The sequence below is a fragment of the Penicillium griseofulvum genome (genome assembly GCF_001561935.1).
Source record: "Penicillium griseofulvum strain PG3 chromosome Unknown contig_80, whole genome shotgun sequence".
In the NCBI taxonomy this organism is placed as follows: Eukaryota; Fungi; Ascomycota; class Eurotiomycetes; order Eurotiales; family Aspergillaceae; genus Penicillium; species Penicillium griseofulvum.
Window position 1 is genome coordinate 2,856,678 of NW_024467471.1, and position 21,448 is coordinate 2,878,125.

Consider the following 21,448-nt stretch of genomic DNA (forward strand, 5'->3'; position numbering starts at 1 on the left):
GCTGTAGACAGCAACAATGAAAATGAACATAAACATACACCGGCTGATCCATTATAACCTATAAGAACTCTTCTATCCTTCCACATCCATAGTTCCCAGATCCCCAACACATACGTTAACACATACGTTATACAACATGCACCCCCAACCTAAGACCCATACACATGCAAGGCGCATAAACAAACCCATCCACTCACAGACATCCACCTGACGATATGTTTTCGGTAACCGGCCATCGGTATTGTCGGATCCTCGGCATACAACTCTAGATCGCGCAACAGTTAATCGTACAGGTGCAGCATACAGTAGTCACACGGCACCTCGTGCTCTAAAACCTGACTTGCGTTGTCTTGGCTAATGCTTAGCCATGGGTTGGCGTTGCTACAGGGGTGTTCCCTGTTGCACGGTACGTGTCACGTACATTATGTATGTATGGTTCTGTTGGGATGCCGAGCTGGACGGGTAGGGTACGTATGTGTGTACGTTGCTTGTAGTACTAAGCTGAGATAGAGGAGCTGTTTGGTTCTAGTCTTGGTTAGAGTAGTGTGATATACTAGGTACAACGTACTAAATGTAAATGATTTGTTTCTCTGTTTGGTATTGTAAATTGCTATTATTGATATACAACATAGATATTGTTCCACTGTTTCAGAACGTGGGGGAGGATCGTATAGGTGATGTCTCAGAGTAAAGGATTGTAACTCAATCATTCAGTTTAGGGCAAGAGGGTAACCTCGAAGGCTGAAGACACTTGAGCCTGACCAATCCACGAGTTAGCCTGATCCATGAGGGAGCTGAGTGCCACTGTGGGTGTAGCTTGGATTTTCTCACCGCTACATCCCGCCTGACCGGGATCCTCTTTGCATTCAACCCGGGCCGGGTGCTACTAGCGTCGAAGAATACAGATCGTTTATTTATCAAAATTGTTTTACCTAGTTGATAGGTAATTGATTTGTGATATCGGCTTGGGATATATCAGCTAGGGTTCTGTGTTGCCCTGTAAAATAAAATATGGGGTGCATGATGAGGGACATCCAAAAGCAAACCCTGGGGGTCTGTAGGATCCACATTTTGCATGGAACTGGGTACTGGAGGCAAGGGTATAGAGAAGTACCGCCCAAGTCATTGTACATGTAAAAACAGAACAAATGAAAAAAAAAAGTCTATACATCAGCGAGAATGCAAGGAGTAAAAACAAGCGCGTGTACGGAAGCAAAAGCAAAAGAATGTACAGGCACGTGCAAGTGTCCAAATCGCAACCCCTCTAGATTAAATGACTATCAAGGAAGGAATCTAGACTGGCTAATGGAACAGGACAAATCAGGCATTTATCATCATCTCTCATCAAGGTCATAAAGACGGTGTAGAGGTGGTGGTAGATTGCCACAAGAGAGCAAGCCCCAGGACAAATGAAGTATAAGAAGAGAATATAAGCAAGGATAAGCGAGCACCGCTTTTACTGGGCCCAGGTTTGCTGGAAGAAGTTGTCATCAATCGGCGGAGTAGAACCAGCATCGAAGAGACCGCCAGGCCAGATAGGAACGGAGTCCGGCGAGGGAGCGCTGGTAATCGGGGCCGACGTCATGGGCTTGTACAATGGTATCTGCGACATGCTGTAGATATCCTGGGCAGGGACTGGTTTTGGCTCCATGCTCATGCTGGCTTGCAACTGGTGCTCGAGCGCAGCGGTGGACTCATTAGTCGAGTTAAGGAAGTCATCAATGTTGATCGAGTCCAGGTCATTGGATGACAGGAGACGGGCCTGAGGTAGACCGACCAATGAGGATGCAGAGCTGACGCGGAGCTGCTCCATGTCAGACGCTTCGCTCACGCTGTGCAGATCGTGCATGTCATTGCTAGCATGACCCAAGCCTGGAAGCGGTCCAAACTCGTCAGCCTCGGAAATGTCCCCGGACGACGAGGGCGGTGGCAGACCCGAGGGATATGCGTTGTAATCAAAGCTAGCATATGAAGGAGCTTGCGTGCTGTTTGCGGCAGGCACGTCGGAGTATAGAGGGAAACTTGACCAGTCGACCGAGGGAGCACCAATGCCAGCAGACCCCAGGGGCATGTCGGAATCCGGAGAGGTGAAATAACATTCTTGGTAAGGTTCTTGGAATGGCATGCAGGTGATTGGAGAATTGGTGCTCGTGGTCGGAAAGGAGGCGAAAGAGGAGATGTCAAGGGGAGGAACACTAGTGACAATCTGCTCGAGAGGGAATTTGTCCATGGTTGTAGGGGTAGATGTCGGATTTGACAGCACATCCTGAGATCGGTCTATTGATGGGGCGGGAGGTGCTGGCGTGGCGAAATTGTCGATGTACAAGTGATCAGGAGGAGCGGGTTTATAATCGTCTTCGGAGCCCGAAACATGCGCGCTGTTGGGAGAACCATTTTGCGACGTCTGTTGTGATGTGGAAAATTCGGACAGGGTAAGAGGTTCCTTGATGAAGGCCGACTGGCCTAGCGGCAAATGATCCACCGACCGACGAGGTAGGTCGGTTGGGTGGTGGATGGTATGCGATCGTGGGATCGTATAAGGCAATCCACATTTGTGGGCCATGTCATTATGCTTGTGGGCGGGTTTATGATGACCGTCGCGGAAAATCGTGAGCGTCGATTCCGATTTGGTAGACGTAAGAGGGGGTTTCCGTGGGGTTTCAATCGTAAGCGGGGGCGGGGAGAAGGGAAGACCGGTTTCAGGCACAGTATCTAGGTGTTCCTTTTTGAGCGCACAGGTGCAGCGCTGGCCATGGCAGCAGCCACAGCGACCATGGGTAACGCCAGCATGGCAGTCTTCCTTCTTCTTCTTGTCGCCGCAATCACACTGGGTGTGAGTTGTCCGAGACTTGCGTAGGCCGCGGCAGTGAGCACATTGAGAGACTGGGCGGCCTTTTTTGTTGATGTGGGTCAATTGGCGGTCTAGGGGGTAATTAGCATATTATTATTTGAAAGATTGGTTAAGATTAGCATACCGCTGTGGTGACAGCTGCTGACTCGGTGACCCCGGACGCAAGCTTCACAAGCATACTTTTCACCATCGATGAGCATCGCTGCGGTGTTACTGGGAGGTACACATGCGATGATTCGCGAGGGATATCAGAGAAAATCGAAGTATTTGAAATAAAAGAAATCGGTTGAAGAGACCGAGATATCAAGCCGTCAAGGCGATTGGCAACGACCTCTTTGAGAGAGATTGGGCCGGGTAGAACAAAATGAAGGGGTATAATCGTATAGTCGGAGTTCCCAATGCGCGGAGGAGTTCACAGAACGCCGGACTAGCAGTTTAAAATTCCGGTTGAGAGCCACCGTAGTGATTGGAACAGAAAACAGAAGAGAAATATGAAATCCAAAGGGTATCTCAGGCGCGAGGTAGAAGGGGGGGGGGGGAGGTCAGGGATCGGAGAGTAAGAGAGAGAGGAGAGAGGGGGACCAAGCCTACGCACCGTTTGGCGCCGGCCGTTAGACAGGACACCAAGTACCGGTAGTGGCGGCCAAGATACAAAGCGTTCGATAAAAGAAGACGTTGGACACCTTATGAAGAAGAAAAAGAGAAGAGGAAGGAGGGCGGGCAGGCCGTTAATAACGGGGTATGGAACGAGGATTTTCGCTGCGCCACTGGTCTTTAAAGGTGACCGTATTAGTGTGTATTTTACTGGGCTTTGACTGCTTTTCACTTTTTTTAAAACTGCTTTTTATTTACTGGTTTGGTAAAGATTTTACATGTAGCAATGGTTCAACTTGATAACACTAATATAGTAATGGTATTAAATATTCTTTTGAAAAAAACAGCAAACCCTTTCTCCACATGGTAGGGTTTCCGCACAAGATTTGAATTTAGTTTTGCTTTCTTTTTTATCTGCTAGTTTTTTATATCGTATTTTTGTTGTTTTTGTTAATAATTTTGTTTTGTTTTTTTTTTTTTTTCTTTTACTTTTTTACTTAAATGCCCGAACTGGCAGCCCCAACCGGATAGAATACAAAATAATAAACCGAATGCTCTTTTACAAAAATCCATTTAGCGCATTTGACGAACTCACCCCACTATCTAAATCTGGGGCCGCACATCCCGACCTCCCAAGGTTGACACATAAGAAATATTATCTACTGGGGCTGAGTCTATGAGATTGTGTATCCAGGGGTCTTACCGTTACCGCTTCCAAATTGGTAAAGAACATTCCATAATCCCTGCACTCAGTAGAAATAGAAAATTGATGACAGGTTGGAAATGGCAAATAATAAAAGAAGAAAAGAAAAAAAAAGGATAAAGGGATAAAAATAAAGGGAAAAGTAGAAAAGCCAGTGGAAGGAGTCCACGTATACATCGTCAGTTACGTGTTATCAATACTAGTACAATACACATGCGTGCCATACCAAAGTGGGTTGATGGCGTCAGTGTTCCTGCTTCGAGCGGCCTGCAGTGAGAGTTCAGGGCCCTGATCTGCATCTTTACTCCGTTCTTTACTTTTATAGGATTCATATTTAGGTAATATTTGATATAGGGTCTGGATTCTTGGACATATTATTCAATGACATATTCAATTCAATTCAGAGTATCTTTCTGTTGTTTTTATACAGTATTGAGTGAAGTATGGGAAACCATACCATCATAAAATTCAAGCCGCTTTAGGGTTGAACTTATACAGCGATCTACATCTACTATGTATATATCTGGATGGTCTCTAACAACATAATTCTCATTTACGCATGTAAAAAGATGGGTTGACTCTTTCTGTCTTGGATGTTAACGAACACATAGTTATTGAAATACACCCCTTAACAAGAAAAGCGCTAATCTCTTCCAGGGGTAATATTAGCGATCAAGTATGAGACATTATGCATAAACAAGATAGTGTACTCATTTAGCAAAGAAAATGCCAGATACGTAATGAAAGGTAGGAGCAACCTTGGAAACCAATCATAAATTCTATACTCTGTACTCTCTGATACTCTTTGGTTTTGGACTCCCACAATGAATAATGCCAACTCCAACCCGTGGCTATTAGCATCAGGCTGGAATAGCTGGTTCTAGATATCGACCAAATCATTGGTCACTTCCCTTACAACATACGTTGTCGGGCAGATATTAGATACCGGTAATCAAAGACTAGTATCACTGGTTTCTGGAAAAATGATGGGTTTAACTAGAGTACTGTGAGAGAACATCATTTGCGACTCTATGTTGTAGGTCCACGGTGATTTAGCGAAAAGTGAAAGCAATATAGTATGTAAAACATTCACCAAATCCGATATTGTTAGCCAGCTTGAAGGCACGGTTGATACTAAGGCTGTGACCAGTACCGTAGAGTGGTGGCACTGGTACAAGGTGTAGGTACATACTCATCCATTTGCATAATCTCCAAAGAGAATTGATATACAGTCACAGTCTAAACTGGACCAATATGCTTGGAATATGGCAGGGCCAAGTATATATCAAAAGTATTCTAAGTATTATTCCAACTTGAATGTTGGAAAAGTGTAACCTTAGGAGTCGTAGTTCATCCGAAGCCGAAGGGGAAATAGTATTAATCCGTTCGACACGCAGAAACGAAAGGCCGTCCTCCGTGGGATCATCCAAAAAAGACTCGGGGAAGTAAACAACTGTATATAGCTTCAAAATAATATCTAATTCCAGTGAATCCTCTGTGCAAAATGTTGTTGCTCAATGCGGCGCACTCGGCGCTAGCCCCCTTGAAAATTCCTCCCCCGCGAAATTTCTAGTTGAAACTTCACCTCTTGCACTTCGCGTCCTACACTCTCTTCCCTCCATCTCCCGGAGGTCCGCTTTATCCACAACCCATCATTTCTCGTGAAGTTTTCAGCTTTATCTCGTGCAATGAACTCTCGCGAGCAGTCTGACATGCCTCCGGCGCCATCTTACCCGTCTCCTAACGGTGCGCAGATGGCCCAGGGTGTGCCCTCGTATTATGGCAATCGCCAAATGACCACGGACGAGCTGCTGTCCGCGGAACTTTCGCGTGATGCTTCTGGTCCAGGTATGGGCGAATCAAATAATAATGTTCACCATGGTCAGTCTATGGTATTGGGTTCCTCCAATGCTGCTGACATGGGTCGAACCTCTTCGGAGGATCAACACCAGCACCAGCACATGCTCCAATTCCCGCCGAGTCAGCAGGTTGGTGTCGACCCTAACCATGACTTGAGCTATGGCGAACAGAGTGCGCGCAAACGATCGAAGATCTCACGGGCTTGCGATGAGTGCCGCCGAAAGAAAGTACGATAACTCCCTTGAACGCGACTGTATACCTCAAAAGCTAAGACGCGTTTTTGTTTATAGGTTCGATGCGATGCGAGCTCGGAAACCGGCCTTGAGACATGTTCCAACTGCAGACGCCTCGGCGTTGTGTGCCAGTTCAGTCGTGTCCCTATGAAACGCGGCCCTAGTAAAGGGTATGTAAAAACAAGTGCACCTGAAAGAACTGCCAGCGCTAACAGACACAGTTACATCAAAGAACTCGCCGAGCGACTCCATACTCTCGAGAACCAGATGCAACCAGGGATCGTTCAGCCTGACGTGCCGTACCAGTCCATGAATGACGTGTCGCTACCAAGAGGTTACCAGGATTTCGCATCACCGGTGGAATCGACCTCTGGCAATCGCAAGAGGACTTACTCGGTCTTCGAAGGTCTTCCCAGTTCCTCGTTCGCACAACCTTCTTTCAACGCCCGCGTATCGCAAAATGCCTTCGACGCGTCCGAGACAGCGGCAGACCCGTACAACCCAGCTGTCGCCAACGGTAGCGCACCGAAACCTGGTAATCTGTTCTGGAACCCCTCTGGAAATGAGAATGACCTCCCGAGCGGCCTTGAGATGACTGATTTGCCAAAGCATGAAGGTTATGATCTGACACCAGTGACTTTGGATGAAGGAGCTCTTGACGCGTATGTATACCTCTCGTAATTATGAAAACCACTACCTAACACTGGATTTGCAGTTACTATCAGAAGATCCACACCCTTCTGCCGATTCTTCCCCACACCAAGGAGCGAACATTGGAGCTTTTGCGCCAATGCAATCGCGAGGCACAGGAAATTTTCTGCCACGCGTTGTACAGCGTTACTCGAACTGACATGTCTCGCGTGGCGGGCAATTTCGAGAAGATCAACAGCTTTGACAATGCTCAGGATCTCCTCATATTCCACACCCGCCAGCCGTTGATTGTCTACACGACTCCTGTCAACATTATCTGGCTTCAGTCGCTATTGCTGATGATTATCGACTGTGACACTCGTGGACCAGATAATTTCGTTATGAAAGATGGCGTTCCCAAGGGCACCTTGGTCCAGGCAGCCAATAAGCTTGGATACGAGTTGGCCAAGAGCCAAGGCCAGCTGAAGAACAAGCGATCTGTAGATCCCGATGTCGACTCGGATGCCAATCTCACCCGGCGCAACTGGGTGTCTTTGGTTATCTTGGCCCGATGGTACGCTATCAGTGTGGCAGATGCCACCGTTCTAGGCGGTCATGAGATTGGCGGCCGTGAAGATGAAAGGGTTGTTGGCCAAATCACAACCGGAATTGCTTGTATGTTGACTTTCCTTGTTTTACAATTATGCTGTTTTACTGACTCTTTTCGTCCCAGCTTACTCAACGTTCCTTTCCGAGATGGTAACCTTGGCTACCGTCGACCACAACGTGTGCCAGACTAATTCCGGCCTAGGTCGTATCATCGGCGCTAACCTAGTCTCATCCCTGGAGCGTCTAGCGGAGATGGAGGACATATTCCAGATCCACGAGCTACCCGAGAACTCTAGTACTCGTCCACTCTATGAGAGTCTCCAGGCACAACTCTACTGGACCGTCCGTTTGCTCATCAAGCGCCACGTCTTCGTGTACAGCCCTTACGAGATCATCTTCTGCGCACAGGAGGTCATCAACGAGATGCACAAGTCAACCATGCAATCTCGCCTCCCGTCACCCTTCGACCTGCACAGTCTAGCCCTCGCCTCAATGACTCTTCTTGAGGCGACTGTTCTCCCGGAACATGCTAGTGAGTGTTGGTCTACTCTTGAAAAAGTCGAAGAAATCCTCGACCGCCGCTCCAAGCGCGCAGCAGAGGGATCCGAGTTCGATAATATCTTCGCCACCCCTGAATGGGACTCCAAGATCCGCATCTTCCTCGAGTGGCGCCGTATCAAGTCTCAAGAGAGCCAGCTACAGGAAGCTGATATCGACGCCAAGCCCCAGCAACCTGTGATGGGTCCCAATGAGCAACGTTCTCTCCAGCACCTTGCTGATCTTGCTGTCGGTGCTGAGGGCTCTGTTGGCCAGAATGCGCAGTCCACGCCCCCACCTGGTCTTGTCAATGAACAGGGCGAAGCTGATCAGAATCTTGCTCCTCAGTTGACCCAGTCGCAGGGCGGGTCGGGGCGTGTTGTTGTTGACTTCACTATGCTCACTAAGGAGGGATATCTCAACGTTTTCTCTGGGTTGATCTACCGTCGCACACGTTAAGTTTGCTTCGCGATCAAGCCCCGTCTTCTCTGAACCCTCCTGTGTCTTGTTTTCGTCTGAACAAAGGAGGCATGTCAGAAATTGGGTTTCTTTATGTAATATTTGCGTTCACGGGTTGGGCTTCTCTATGGCTCAAGTCTCTCCTGTATCTTACTGTAGTCGCGTCTCGGTTATGAAGCTGAATTTAGCTATTGAATGGAATACATGTATGGTTTTTGTAACATATCAGTATCCCCGTATATCTGAAGTTGCATTCCTTCATATGGTATGATATAATATAATATGATATGGTATATTATACTTGTAGTAAAATAAGATGCACCATACCAGGGAATAAGCGAACAGAACTTCCTCATCTCTCACTGCTTTTGTCCGAACGCAAACCGCCTCCATGTTCCATCCACGTCCTCGCACAGAGCCATGAAATTGTCATCGTCAATCAACTCACACATCCAGTTCTCGAGAAAGACAATTCGCTCTGCCGTCGGTGAAGATAGATACCGCGCAAGATGGTCTTCTGTGGAAGCTGGGTCTTTATCGTTTGGCTTGCTGGCCGAGTTGTTGTTCGGGTTAGTTAGTTTATTCTGTGTTTGCGACTTGTTCTGAACGCTGGATACTTGGGATATCCGTTCGACGGGCTCGCAGATCGGAACTGTGTTCTGCGAAGCAGTTGGCTCTTCATAGAGCAATAGTGGCTGGCTAGCCTCTGGGCAAGGATTTGGTTGGGATAAGAATTGGGAATCAGAGTCTGGGACCCCAGATTGAGTATTAGGATTGACCACAAGATGTGGACGAGGTTCTGGATCCTTGGTTGGCTCAATGGGCTGAGAACTTGGCGGCGGAGCTGACTGGGGATGCTCCTGTGCTGTTCGAGTTGAGCTTGCAGCGCGCGGTTTCTTTGCGGTTGGCTTTGAGAAGGGCAGGTCTCTCTTGGGAGGGAGCATCTGGTTTAACTGGTCGACGTCGTGGATTGCAGATATGGCAGAAAGCTGAGAGCTTGGTGGATCGGGTTCTTTGTTTGAGGTGTGTGCGAGAGCAGAGGTATGCGGTGGGTGAAACAAATCGACCTGTTCCATGCTTTGGGGTGGGTTGAGAGCTGGCACAGGGCCCAATCTGGACATGGGGTGTGAAATAGTGCTTGCGGGAGATGAGGCTCGAATTGGTGCTACCAAAGCGCAAATGTTAGATACCTGCTAAAGTTGTGGTTAGAGAAATGCATACTTGTCATTCCAGATCCTATCATCCCCGTGGGGTAAAAGTGGGCTCCATTGCTACCGGTTGAAGTTGCCGCTGTGTTTGTAGTCCTGGGGACAATGGAAGAAAGGTTCCCCGATGTCCATGATGAGACTGAAGGAAATCGTTGCATTGGTGGAACTGGTATCTTGCCTTCTGTCAATGGACAGTTGATTTCGCCCAGAAGAGCCAATGCTGTGAAATAGTCACGTTCTGTGGTGAACTTGATCTGAAACCGACGAATCTGCACAGTCGAAGACGATGTTGTTAGGAATCACCAACCGAAGCAATATTTAGTAGAATATACACACTTGTGTTCCACCATAAGGATACTTGACTGCAAGACAAGGCGACTTCACAACGACAGCAAAGTTTGGCCTTGGTGGTGGAATTAGCTGGGATTGCATTGCTGCCATGCGAGTGAAGAATACGAGATCAAGATGCTCCTAAATTGGATGATCACATGTTCAGCATTACTGGTTATCAAGGCTTTATCTGTGAGTGAGAGTGAGAGTGTACCAGGATGCCATCACCTCGAACCACTTTCTGAATCATCTTTGATGGTATAGGCCCGGAATCTAGAAACTTCTCAAAGATGCATGCAAGATCTCCATTTCCAGGGATATGATTCCAGGTCAGTGGACCAACATGATCAATGGCAGTGGTTGTATGGGAGAACTTGGCGATGGCTAGACGAAGGACTTGGGGAGGGATGGGTGGCTGCAGATGCTGCATCTTATAGAGAAAGGGCAATCAATAGATGGTATAACAGCTCAGAAGAGATCCATGGAAATTCATGGATAATATAGATGATGAAAGATCGTGGTGCCTGGTGGAATGATCGTGAAGAGGGCAAAGTTGAGAACCCTTGGTCAACACTCCCACTGCTAATTAGAATTGCCCACCCCATTAGCATCTTTACATATGGTGCAATTAAATCACTATAGATCCAGTAAGTTTAATGTATATTTTCACATTCCAAATTGTTACTCTTAAAAGTACTAGAAGTAATGTCGAGACTCGAAAAGATATGGCTGAGTTCCCCCAGCAACAATATAGCTCTGTAAAAAGCCAATAGAGATTATTTTCCTATTATCTCAATCAATGCAATTGGGAAATAAGACAGTCTATTGTTCTCAGTCTCTATTTGTTGTGTCTATAAGATTGATCAGGAATGTTATTCCTGAGGCATCAATATATACCTGAGGCACAATAGATCATTAGTCATCAATAGGAACAACCAATAATCCGATAACGCGCCCTGGAGAAGCGCGGACTTTTGGCTGATCAGTGCCGTTGATCGCAAGCCCAGCTCTAGCCCTCCAGGGCCGCAAGGCATTGACAATTATTTTACTTTCGAACCCTATCGTTGATTTTGATCGCCTACGCGCAAATTTACTACACCCTTAGAACTGCCGTTGCTACCGAGTACTTTTCTCTTTTCATCGTCGCATCCAGTCCTCCGACATCCAAACGCGCGAATACTACCACTCAATCCGAGTCACAGCCACTGGCCGTCGCTATCACCTCTTTCGGTCAGCTTCAACCTTGTATCTATTTTCTACTCCGATCCTTCAGACGCCGGACGAAGTCGCCAGTTTGACGCCCCTGCAATTCTCCTGCTCAACTCGTTTGCAAACAAAGACGTATCAAGGGCAGCATCTCTCGAACCATACCTTCAAAGTCTTCGATCTTGAGACCAGAAAGCGTTTGTCTCCGATTTGTCCCTCCAATTATCGAGGTCAAGTTTGTCGGTCTCATCTGCTGCAACGACGGAACCACCTCGTGCAACTGAAAACGTGAACGGCGCAAAGCTGTCGCGCTCCTTCAACAGTACAATGTCTGCCAATACCCCTCGCACCTCGCTGCGACGTAAGACTGCCATCTCTCAGACGACAGGTGTGGTATCTGTACTAACGCCACCCACAGAGGGCTTACGCCATGCTCCGAAAGTTAATCAACCCTTCATCCCCGATACAACCCCTGCTCGTCGATCTCACATCCATCATGGGCTCACATCACCTCAACCATCCACCAGCCCTCACCATGTAAACATCAATCCCGCCGCCAATCCCCAGAGCGCACAGTTCGCGGTTGATAGCTGGGAAGGAAAAGACAGTCGACAAATTCCCATGTCAACGAGGGAAGTCCCGACCCCAGGGAACCGACCAGTCATCTTTGCCCATCTGCGTGATCCTTCGAAAATGCCCCGGCAATTGGATTATTATGACCCTTATTTCCCACTGAGATATCTCGAGGTTCCAAGGAGTCGGTATCCCCTGCATCCCATGAATCTGCATAAATACTGACGGGTCTTGTCTTCTTTAGCCGATCATATCTACAAACGTGCCCACTATGGTCTGCAGTCAGGTATTCCTGACGAAGTCGACTTTGCGCTGTACCACCTCGTACAAATTTCAAATCAACGATGGGATAAATTCAAATTCGAAGGGTTTCCCTTGCTTGCGGAAACTTTGATGCAGAAAGCACTCGACATTACACAACTCTGCACGGGGGTGAAGTGGGAATTCCAGTATGATCCTCGGAAGCCGATTGACCGTGTCAACGTGCTCAATTCTCTGCATGGAACCCGGGATATTCTGGACAAAATTAGCAAAATCCCAGTCAACCTCCCGGACGACAGCCTTGAGACGTACGAATTCAACCATCGGCTGAGAAATATCAAAGAGGCCACCTTAGTGTTGCGAAACATGGTGCTCCTAAAGGAGAACGCATTTTATGTGTCGCGTTATGCCAATGGTCTATTGAGGGACTTCTTGGTTATCTTGATCAATGCTCCCAATCAACCTCGACTCACTGAAATCAAAAACGATGCGTTAGATATTGCGGAGGAAGTCACCAAATTCTTGCGAACAGACCATGAAGATCCGCTGTGGATTTCTTTGGTCAATTGCCTTGACTCCCCAGACCGCGCCCACGTCGTGCGGTCCCTGTGGGCCTTGACACACTTCGGAACTGAGTTGGACGATGCGGATGCAAACCGGGCCATGGAAACTCTGACCAAACCGACTCTCCAGCAGATGTACTATCACACGCTTCTTGATCTTGACAAGGATATTCTGAGTGGTGCACTGGACTTCTGGTATCAATACACGCTCAGTCATGATAATATTGAGACATTGATGGATGTCCTCAATTTCCCAATCGTCTTTGTTCCCCGAATGGTCGCACTTCTGACTTATGAAGCACGGCCTACCAAGAAGGAAACTGTTCTTCAGGAAGAAAAAGTCGCACCTCCCCCTACTGACATTCCTCGTGTATCCCCTGAGCTTTTGGAAAAGCTCATGGAACTATCCGAGCCTGAGCGAAGCTCCCAATGGCTGCGTTGTTGTTTCATCGAGGATGCAGAATGCGAGATCACACAGATCGCTTTATGGCAAGCCTACCAAAGCCGATTCGCAGATCCTCGTGTCACTGGAGGCGGCGTCCTTCCCGCTGCAGAGTTCATCAAGAACGTCAGCAACACATTCACAAACGCCCAGGCACAGGTCATCAACGGCCCTGGCACTGCCACTAAATTTATTATCAAGGGCATCCGACCTTTAGAAACTGCCCACACATTTGAAGGCTTCCCTTATTCCTACTGCAGATGGGCAGACAACTCAAAGCCTTCTAAGATGTGTCAGCGTGCATTCACATCTCCGACAGATCTCCGGAATCATGTTTTCGGCGACCACATGAACCTGGAGCCCACAGAGTCTCCTGGCCAGTATAAGCTTGATCCTGCAGATTCTCCCATCCACACCTGCCAATGGGACCACTGTTCACGGTTCCGAGCATCTGGGCCCAGCGCCAACACATCTATGGTCGCCGGCCACGTTTCGTCGCATTTGCCCGAAGATCGTCCCGCAGACGCACAGCCCACAACCGCCAAGCGTGTGGTTCTCCAAGAGCGAATCGTCCGTAAATGGTATTACATGGATACTCCAATCAACGAAAAGGGCGAACCATTCGGCGTGGCCTACAAAGCCGCATTAGTGCTACGCAACATCGCCCGAGGCCTGCCAAACCGAACCACATCGAAATACGGCGGTCTTCCCTGGAAGAAAGCCTGCTTCACGAGCCAACGCCCTAAGATCGTCGAAGTCTGGGACCGAAACCGTGCGCTGCGGAAGGAACTTACCGAGTTGATCATGGTGATTGAGAAAGAGGTAGACTATTAAATTTCCTGTTTTTCGATGTCACAATTGCCTCTTTTTCTCATGAATCAATATCTCTGTACGATTAATACCCTGATTATTCATGTTCTCACTGTTCTGGTTCCCAGGTCCTCCGTCTTGTCTAAATGTACAATATCTAAGAGCCAGGGCCACATTCGCGGTGTTTTTCTTTCTTTGTTTTGGCTTTTCGCTTTCGTCTAAGCCTAAGTTCGCAAAAATGGCCCCCGAAGGAGTTGCATTACTACCTAGGTCTAGGTATGGGGTGGCTGATGTTTTACTTTCCCGGCGTTTCTTAGGATAGAAATTCGAGATTAGTTAGTACACCGGGGCTTTAATTCACGCTTTCATTTAGTATTTCTCTTTTCTAGCTTACAATATACGAGATTGAGCATTCATTAATACAAAGGTTATCGCCTCGCCTGAGTTGCCACCCACTGGATTCGGGATATTTTGTTCCTGTGAGCTGCAGGCTATAAGGAAGTGATGGATGAAGATTACCATATTGACTGTGACTATGGTGAAGCTTTTCATGATTGTAGGTAAAAGGACAAGGATATAGACCAAACATAAAGTGTAATAAACATGCTATGTGCTATGATATCTAAATGACCATAACCCTAGTAGTCCCCCGTAGGCATTCCACCCATAGTCGGAACATGCTGACCATGGAATCCAAACCCAACAGCCCCATCAACATTCGCTCGACCAATCTCCGACAAGTTACGAGCATCAAGACAAAGTAGATAACTCTTCTCACGCATCCCATCGAGAACCACACTGAGAAGTACACCATCATCTTCACCCGTGCCATCAGGGTTAGCAACGAAAATAGGCTCACCGGGCGATTGGCCATGACACGCCCACAGCTGAACTTGCTGTGTATCACAATCAAGCTTCATAATTCCATCTGTCAGAGTCGCCTCTCCACGGAAGGTCGTAGCGTAAACATATCGATGTTTCCGAGTACCCATTTTCGGATTCATAGTCGGTAGCTCAGGGGACAACGATTTGCAAACGGACCATTCGACTGTTGCTTTCTTGCGATCTGTGCATGGGGCGGAAGGCACCGCGGACAGGCGGAACCGGGTAAAAGATGTGCGGAATGAATCGTCTCTATTCTTTTGGAAGGTCTTGGCTGTGTCCGATGAAGAGATCAGGTTGTCGTAGTAGACAGACTGGAGGAACTTAGAACTGTCGGTTCGCACGATATCTGCTACGATATCCATCTCTGCTGGATTCTCTGAGGGTTCGAGCCATGCGTTGACGGTATGGAAGCAAAAGAATGCAGGGCTTTCGTATGTCGCGAGCAAGCCCTGTCCGTGTTTGCGGTCGATGACATACCACACTGCCGGCTGGCTTGGGTCTGTTGGTAGGATTGATTCGATAAATGAGGAGTTCATTAGCCGTGGGTCTATGTGCGCGTTCCACACGCACAATATAACATGGTCCTCGGTGATGAGAAGGGAGTGGAGATAAGCTGGTGTTGCGGGGAAGGTTGCTAGGATTGTGGTTTTTCCTGTCGAAGCTGAGACCCCGAAAACACGGTATGTGCAGGTAGGTCCTAGGGTGAGATTGAAGTTGAACATGTCTCCCGTGATAGGATCAGATCGTGCATGAGATGCAGAGAGTTGCCCCGTAAGTTCGGGATGCAGGGTAGTCTGTGAGGCGAGGCCGATGGGCTCCAGGGTTTCTGGGTCGAGCTTCTTGAAGGCATTGTAGTCGGTCTTTGCATAGAGAGTTCTGATTCCCCGAGAATCGCCCCAGCGAGAAGTTGACTCATCGGGCTTGGGATCGAGGCCCGGGACATTGATTGAAAGGGTGACGGATATGTTCTTACTCGATGGAGTAGGTTGCGGAACAAATTCACTCTGGACTTTGCCCAAGACGCTCTTGCAAGGATCACGTTTCTGTCCGAAACTAAACGTGTCTAGGGATCCTGTCTTTCTCGCTTCTTCAATCAGGTCGTCGGTTGAGAAGCGAGAGTTGTAGAAAACCCGAGGCGAAGTAGAGTCGTCTAGAGCAATGATTTGGAAACGATGGGTTTGACCGAATCCATCGAACCAGTGGGAAAGTCGTAGCGTTTCTCCATTCTCAGCTTCAACTTGATTTTTCCCTGGTCCTGTACGGTACAGAGTTCCAGCAGCGTAGGCAGGAATATGTCCTGTCACGGACAATTCGACGGGTTCGCGCTGTTCGTATTTAGGATTGAACTAGCAGGGATTAGCCAAGTATATATAGATCGAGATGTCTACCTCACTTACACCTTTGTCATTTGGCCAGTTGTTATAATAATCTTTATCTGTATGATTCTCCATGCCTGCTGAGTCTGGAGTAATAGTATGAATTATTCCAAGTGTTTGTGATTGATCTGTGAGGGTATTGCCTATGGGTTGAGTTGCCTAATGTTTCAGGTCGGCTTGCTGTAAGAGTTGTCTTCCTCTGACAATCCACCCTTTTATATATTTTTTAACCCCCTTGATTTGAAGATATCCCTCTTAACTATGTTTGCCTGATTGTGGGATCGTCATTAGCGGGGGAATCGCGACGGGGGCTGAATTACACAACATCTCCTTTCCCTCACCAATCGCCAACCTCGAATTACCGAGTCTCGCTCATCCTCGTCACTTCAAGCCACGCCAAGTCTGCAACTAACTTTGTATCTCGGATTATACATTGAATTTTTGATACCATCCGGGTCATCTTAGCGGGATACACCCACTTGAAGGCAGTTTACAGCCCCCCGTCAGACAAATCATACACAACCTCGGATACTTTTTCGGGGTCTTCTATTAAACCGACGCCAACCCCCCATGAAGCGACAACAGAATCCCGAGACTGCAGGCCTAAAGATGTGGAAATGTAAAGAATGTTCCTCAAATTTCCAGCGATTAGATCATATGAAACGCCACGCCCTTACTCGTATGTTTCAACGATACCCAGAATGAATATAGTAATGACTTCCTACAGATCACACGGCAAAGAGCCACGTCTGTTTATTTTGCAGCTCTGCATTCAGCCGAGGGTGTGTCATCTTCCACTCCCGAAGATATGTCCTGTCATGCTGACAGAACCTAGAGATGTACTACGGAGACACTGGAAATCGTGCAAGGCTCGAGTAGATAGCGGCCATGCAATCCCCGAGCCGGAGCGCGGTGGGAAACACAAACGTGCCTGTGATAGTTGCGCGAGCCTTAGGAAAGCATGTAATGGGGAAATGCCGTGTGCTGAATGCAGCCAAAGAGAAAGACAGTGCACTTATCAACGTCTCGGTGAACAGCTTCGCTTACCACCTTTATTCGACAAGATTCCTTTGACATCTACATCGCAGGATCTACTGGAGAGCCAGGATGTCGAAAGTTCAGGTACGAATGATGAAGTCCCCAAAGTTTCTGAGGCGAGTTGGGACCTTGGACCTGCAACACTATATCCATGGAATAAGGAGGTTCTTGCTCGATGCCGTTTCGGTGATTAGAAGGGTCAATAATCGACAAGTCCTTATGCGAGATCAGGTATATAATTTCTGCTTGATTCCAAGACAAATGGTATACTATAAATGATGCTGTTGGGCGTATAACACATTCTGAATGTGTCAGATATCATTGGCGAACAGCTCGAATTCCTCCGCTAAAGATGATCGCGTACCTCTGCTCAGAGAATATGTCATTGGAATTTGAAAGATCGAATCACTCCATGCTGTCACGTCTTCTGTGGGCTACCCGAGGTCGAGATATTTATTCATTAAACTAATATGAAGTGTCTATTTGATAATGACACGAGCGGAGATTTGTTTATGTGTACATCACTGGATATAGTACCTGGACACTCTGTGCCATTCAGGTTCCTCACTGCCTCCCCAATAGCAGTTTTCATCGTGGCAAAAAAATGGAATCAGCGCTATCATAAACATTCTCGATAAAGTTCTCATAGTTCAACCAAGCCGTGTCATCGTTACTTTGCAAGGCCGGGTTACTGAAATCCATCGCATCCCACACATTAGGCCAAGGTACCGGCTCAAAGGACGTCGGCACTTCTGCGATGTGCGGATCTCGGGGTTGATTGATTGTCTCTCCCAAATTAACCGAAAAGCCCGTAAGGTCCGGTCGATCTTCGGATTGTTTTGGGAAAATGTCCGAAGAAATGCCACCGAAAGGATGTTGAGACACTTGGTGAGAAGGGTCAACCCCGAGGAGTTCATTTCTCCGCGTTTTCGCTTGTGACATAAGCCTCTCCAGAGGCCTCCAGAGCATCCCGTGCTGAGAATCTGCAATTATCAGTCGCGAGCGCTGGTAGACGTCGTCAACGACGGCCCAGTACTTCGATATCACCGCGGGACTTTTGCAGACGCAGAGTTCGGCAAGGGCCACGGCCAATGCGTGCCATGGAACCCACATTGAACCGTACCATCGCCAACACTTGGCGCCTGGGTAGTTGTATACCTCCTGCGACCACTGCAGGTTGTCAGCTGCGATTTTGAGGAGGGCATTTTCTTGGATTTTCGGGGGTATAAAGCTATGGCTTCGTTGTAGTGGCCGGAGAGAAGCTAGCTGCAACCAGCTGCTCATGACACACGCTGTCTTCTGCGCGTACCACTGGAAGTCTGATAAATCTGGCCTACAGCCGCTTAGAAGTTCTAAAGCCTTTTGTTGGAAATCGTGCACGATTTGCTGTCGCAAGCTCATGATGGTCACGGCTGGCTGGCTGAGGTCCGAAAAGGCAAGTGCTCGGGACACGGAAGCTGAAGCCGCGACAACCAAGGTGTGCGTCATGTCGGTGAATGTGCCTTCTGCGTGTTCGGGGATTGGGTCTGGCATGTCGAACCATATGTCTTCGTCGTTGATATTCGACGGCAGGTTGTAATCAAGCCATGCGGATTGCATCATCGGCTCGGATGCCCTGTCCAAAGAAGCTGCTACATCGAGAAGACCGATTCCTAGCCACGCTCGTTTGCGCATCTCGTTCTCGAAAGGGCGGATGGTGAATGGCGGCTGGCGCATGTGGAGGGATAATGCCTGGCCTACTCGGAGTGCCATGCTCAACATGGTCCAGACCCTTCGGCTTTGGTCTTGAGATCGTGCGGCGAGCTAAAAGCATTTGGATTAAGTTCCGATCTTGAGATAACGGGGCGCAAAAGACGAGAAACATGTGGTCGCACTTACTAGAGAGATAATATATGCTTGCAGGACAGTGAGATCGTTTGTCGTGACAAAGTCCGCCCTTACGAGGGCGGCTTCGGTTTCTTTCTGGAATTCCGCGACTATTATCTTTTTGTTCGCGTTGAACATTGATTGACATTCCACTTCGTTCAGAGTGCACACAGCGCAAAGATAAATAGCCGAAGCAAGGGTGGCTGGAGCTTGGTGGTCCTGCTCATAGTCAAGATAAGGCTTGCCATCCCTAAGAAATGCTTGTATTGACGGTCGGTGTAAAATTTTGAAGAGAGGATCGACGTTGTGGAAGAAAATGTCACATAACCTGCGCCGAATTTGGGGTTGTAGATTTAATGGTTTGTTGGCTTGAGGTGAACTCGACGAGCTATCAGGGCTTTCTGAGCTCACAAGTGATGCACCGAAGCCAGGTGCCGTGTCTTTGAAATTATGGTCTTCATTTTCTAGACGACCTTCCAGGACACTGCGCAATTCTTGGGTCTAGTGATTGCAATATGAGTTGACTCGTACCTGTAAAATGATGAGTTTAACAAGCTCACCTGCTGCATAATATCCTCCCAAAATGAGCCTCCCACATATGCAGTGGAAGGCCGAGGAAGATGTGCTTGAGCTGCACCGGACAAGTAGTCATTATGATTCTGCCATGTCGCAGGACCGGCGTTGCTGGCCTCCCCCGCCGACTCCTGCTTTGTGACCGGATATGAAGGCGCAGGGGCTGCCGATGCAAGCTGTAGTTCGTCTCCTCGGTCATTGGCGACTTTCTTTAGAAGTTTCTCGAGTCTCGCTACCCTCTCAGATAGTTCTTTGTCCGAGCCTACAGCCCGCTCGGGTTTTCGCGTGCGACCGCGTGGAAGACGCGCACGTTCCACCGGAACACACACGAGACCAAGTCTCTGGCAACTTGTGCAAGGACTTGACTTGTCGCATTTCACTTTGCGCTGGCGACATGCTTCACAGGTAAGGCGGACCCGCGGTGCGGAGGACCGTGAGTGGGTTGTCCCGGCTTGGCCGGGATCGGCCATTATTTTGCGTGGACCCAATTATCTAGTCCGGATATAGGTAAATGGACTTGAGATAGGTCGGATATTTTATGCAATGCACGTTCGTGTCGAAGATCCAAAGCTTTTAAGAGGTTCTGCCTTGCTGCTTTGACCCCCCGCGAAAGCTATCCACATTAGACATTCCTGGCCAATCAGAGATCGAATTGGTTATATGATGATCTTTGTCAAATGTATATAAAAAGAATCGACGTTGATGTTTAGACATTCAATAGGTTAATAGTTTAAACTATCATGGTATTTGTTAATAGATAGATCACATTCTCTATTTCTGGATGTTTTCAGGAGTATCGCTCCTTTATCTCCTAAATCCTAAAAGTATTTATGTCACTGGTATAGAGGCATTGGAGATTCCGAGGGAAGATGATCCCAGTGATGAACTTCACATCGCATAAGACAATATAGACTTGATGTCTATTCGATATGGTATACGCGACGTATTAATACTAGTTTAGGCGTAGGCATGTGTGCTAACTTAACTAGAATGGCAAGAAAGTAGCCGACCTCAACCACAAACTACCTGGAGTATATAAATCAGCGACCTGATGCTGGGAGGGAGGAGGTCGAGACCGTTCGCAATATTGAAAGGCTCACATGGAAGATTCGCATATGCTGGCATAAGTAGGGATGATTCACCATCTAACTTTCCAAGTTGAAGGGAAAACCGCAAATATGGACGATGCATCAATTCACGAGACCCAGGTAGGTAAGTTCACAACCGCACTAGAATTTCACTAAGTAATTATCTAGTTTATAACTCAAATTTAGAGACGAGAGACGAGAAAAGTCGAGATTGTTTCTCTTATACTTTCACATTGCGAGTGTGTGGGGACTGTTCGGTGGAGTCAAGGCGAATAGCGCATTTGAGGACCTGGTGCGCAAAGATAGTGATAGTAATGCCATTGGAGGGCGTCTATGCCGTATCCCGGGACCGAGTTTAGAATATAGCCTGTATGGTACATGGATGCCCCAGAGAGAAACATCAGTGGAATTGGGGACCCTTTATACAAGATAGCGCACTGATGTCTTCTTCGGATATTTCCGATTCTTAGCGTAGCTACTAGGTCCAATAGTCCATAAAACGCACGGATGACTTTCCCAAACCAGGATGAATTTTCATAAGTAGACCACAATCAGATTCATCGGAAATAAGCACCACCTAATACATAGTCAATGCTCTTCGTAGATCCAAATTCTCCGCCACCGTGCACGCGGCATTTTTTCGGAGAAGAGGGGCGAATGTAGATCAGCATTCAACAATCAGATTTTTTTTTGACTTCACGAATAAACCCTTGGCAGGAATTATTGAGTTGAGAGGCAGTAAATATTGAAATG

General features: G+C 47.7%; 6 protein-coding genes across 6 annotated transcripts; 2 read left to right on the plus strand and 4 right to left on the minus strand.

Moving 5' to 3' along the window:
* Positions 1-1,456: 1,456 nt before the first annotated feature.
* Positions 1,457-3,051, minus strand: PGRI_020630 (copper fist DNA-binding domain-containing protein; the record flags this gene model as incomplete). The annotated part of the gene is made up of 2 exons (XM_040789776.1): positions 1,457-2,922; positions 2,976-3,051. The coding sequence occupies 2 exons, from the start codon at positions 3,049-3,051 to the stop codon at positions 1,457-1,459; spliced, it is 1,542 nt and encodes a 513-aa protein (XP_040646729.1).
* A 2,785-nt stretch (positions 3,052-5,836) lies between these two features.
* PGRI_020640 (putative C6 finger domain protein) lies at positions 5,837-8,476 on the plus strand (the record flags this gene model as incomplete). The annotated part of the gene is made up of 5 exons (XM_040789777.1): positions 5,837-6,235; positions 6,299-6,411; positions 6,463-6,903; positions 6,957-7,546; positions 7,605-8,476. 5 exons carry the CDS (start codon positions 5,837-5,839, stop codon positions 8,474-8,476), a joined length of 2,415 nt encoding a protein of 804 aa, XP_040646730.1.
* Positions 8,477-8,835: 359 nt separating this feature from the next.
* On the minus strand, positions 8,836-10,444 carry PGRI_020650 (uncharacterized protein; the record flags this gene model as incomplete). The annotated part of the gene is made up of 4 exons (XM_040789778.1): positions 8,836-9,641; positions 9,698-9,953; positions 10,021-10,155; positions 10,229-10,444. The coding sequence occupies 4 exons, from the start codon at positions 10,442-10,444 to the stop codon at positions 8,836-8,838; spliced, it is 1,413 nt and encodes a 470-aa protein (XP_040646731.1).
* Positions 10,445-11,547: 1,103 nt separating this feature from the next.
* On the plus strand, positions 11,548-13,893 carry PGRI_020660 (putative chromatin remodeling complex subunit (Rsc9); the record flags this gene model as incomplete). The annotated part of the gene is made up of 3 exons (XM_040789779.1): positions 11,548-11,581; positions 11,639-11,977; positions 12,038-13,893. The coding sequence occupies 3 exons, from the start codon at positions 11,548-11,550 to the stop codon at positions 13,891-13,893; spliced, it is 2,229 nt and encodes a 742-aa protein (XP_040646732.1).
* A 614-nt stretch (positions 13,894-14,507) lies between these two features.
* PGRI_020670 (carotenoid oxygenase family protein) lies at positions 14,508-16,205 on the minus strand (the record flags this gene model as incomplete). The annotated part of the gene is made up of 2 exons (XM_040789780.1): positions 14,508-16,100; positions 16,152-16,205. 2 exons carry the CDS (start codon positions 16,203-16,205, stop codon positions 14,508-14,510), a joined length of 1,647 nt encoding a protein of 548 aa, XP_040646733.1.
* A 1,551-nt stretch (positions 16,206-17,756) lies between these two features.
* Positions 17,757-20,077, minus strand: PGRI_020680 (Zn(II)2Cys6 transcription factor; the record flags this gene model as incomplete). Its single annotated transcript, XM_040789781.1, has 3 exons — positions 17,757-18,971; positions 19,047-19,535; positions 19,595-20,077. 3 exons carry the CDS (start codon positions 20,075-20,077, stop codon positions 17,757-17,759), a joined length of 2,187 nt encoding a protein of 728 aa, XP_040646734.1.
* Between the last annotated feature and the right edge of the window lie 1,371 nt (positions 20,078-21,448).